Below are 262 nucleotides of genomic sequence, written 5' to 3' on the forward strand. Positions count from 1 at the left end.
TACCTTCTTGGCCTCTTTTGTTTATTTTTAGTACGTGTTTTTCTTGTTGGTTTAGGTAAAATTTTACGTTCTCCAACAAACATAACATGTTTTCCAGAAAATTTTTTCTCTAATTCACGTACAAGCCTGGTCTGAATTTTTTGAAATGCCTTTAACTTTGGCATAGGCACATATATAATGATGCACTAAAACAAATATTTTATTTATGTGTCATCTCGTGTTTGTTTAAAAATTTAATTTTCATTTAAAGTATAATAATGTA

At 27.5% G+C, this 262-nt stretch overlaps 1 protein-coding gene across 1 annotated transcript in view; it reads right to left on the reverse strand.

The window, feature by feature from the left end:
- Positions 1-5: 5 nt before the first annotated feature.
- The window catches only part of LOC108577243 (40S ribosomal protein S7-like), a gene marked incomplete at its 3' end in the record, with an annotated part of 1122 nt that continues 865 nt past the window's right edge, over positions 6-262 (reverse strand). Inside the window, exon 3 of the mRNA XM_017940376.1 lies at positions 6-185. Coding sequence (XP_017795865.1) covers positions 6-185 — 180 coding nt within the window. The remainder of the gene's footprint in view (positions 186-262) is intronic.

This window comes from Habropoda laboriosa, unplaced genomic scaffold, assembly GCF_001263275.1.
Source record: "Habropoda laboriosa isolate 0110345459 unplaced genomic scaffold, ASM126327v1 scaffold709, whole genome shotgun sequence".
Lineage (NCBI taxonomy): Eukaryota > Metazoa > Arthropoda > Insecta > Hymenoptera > Apidae > Habropoda > Habropoda laboriosa.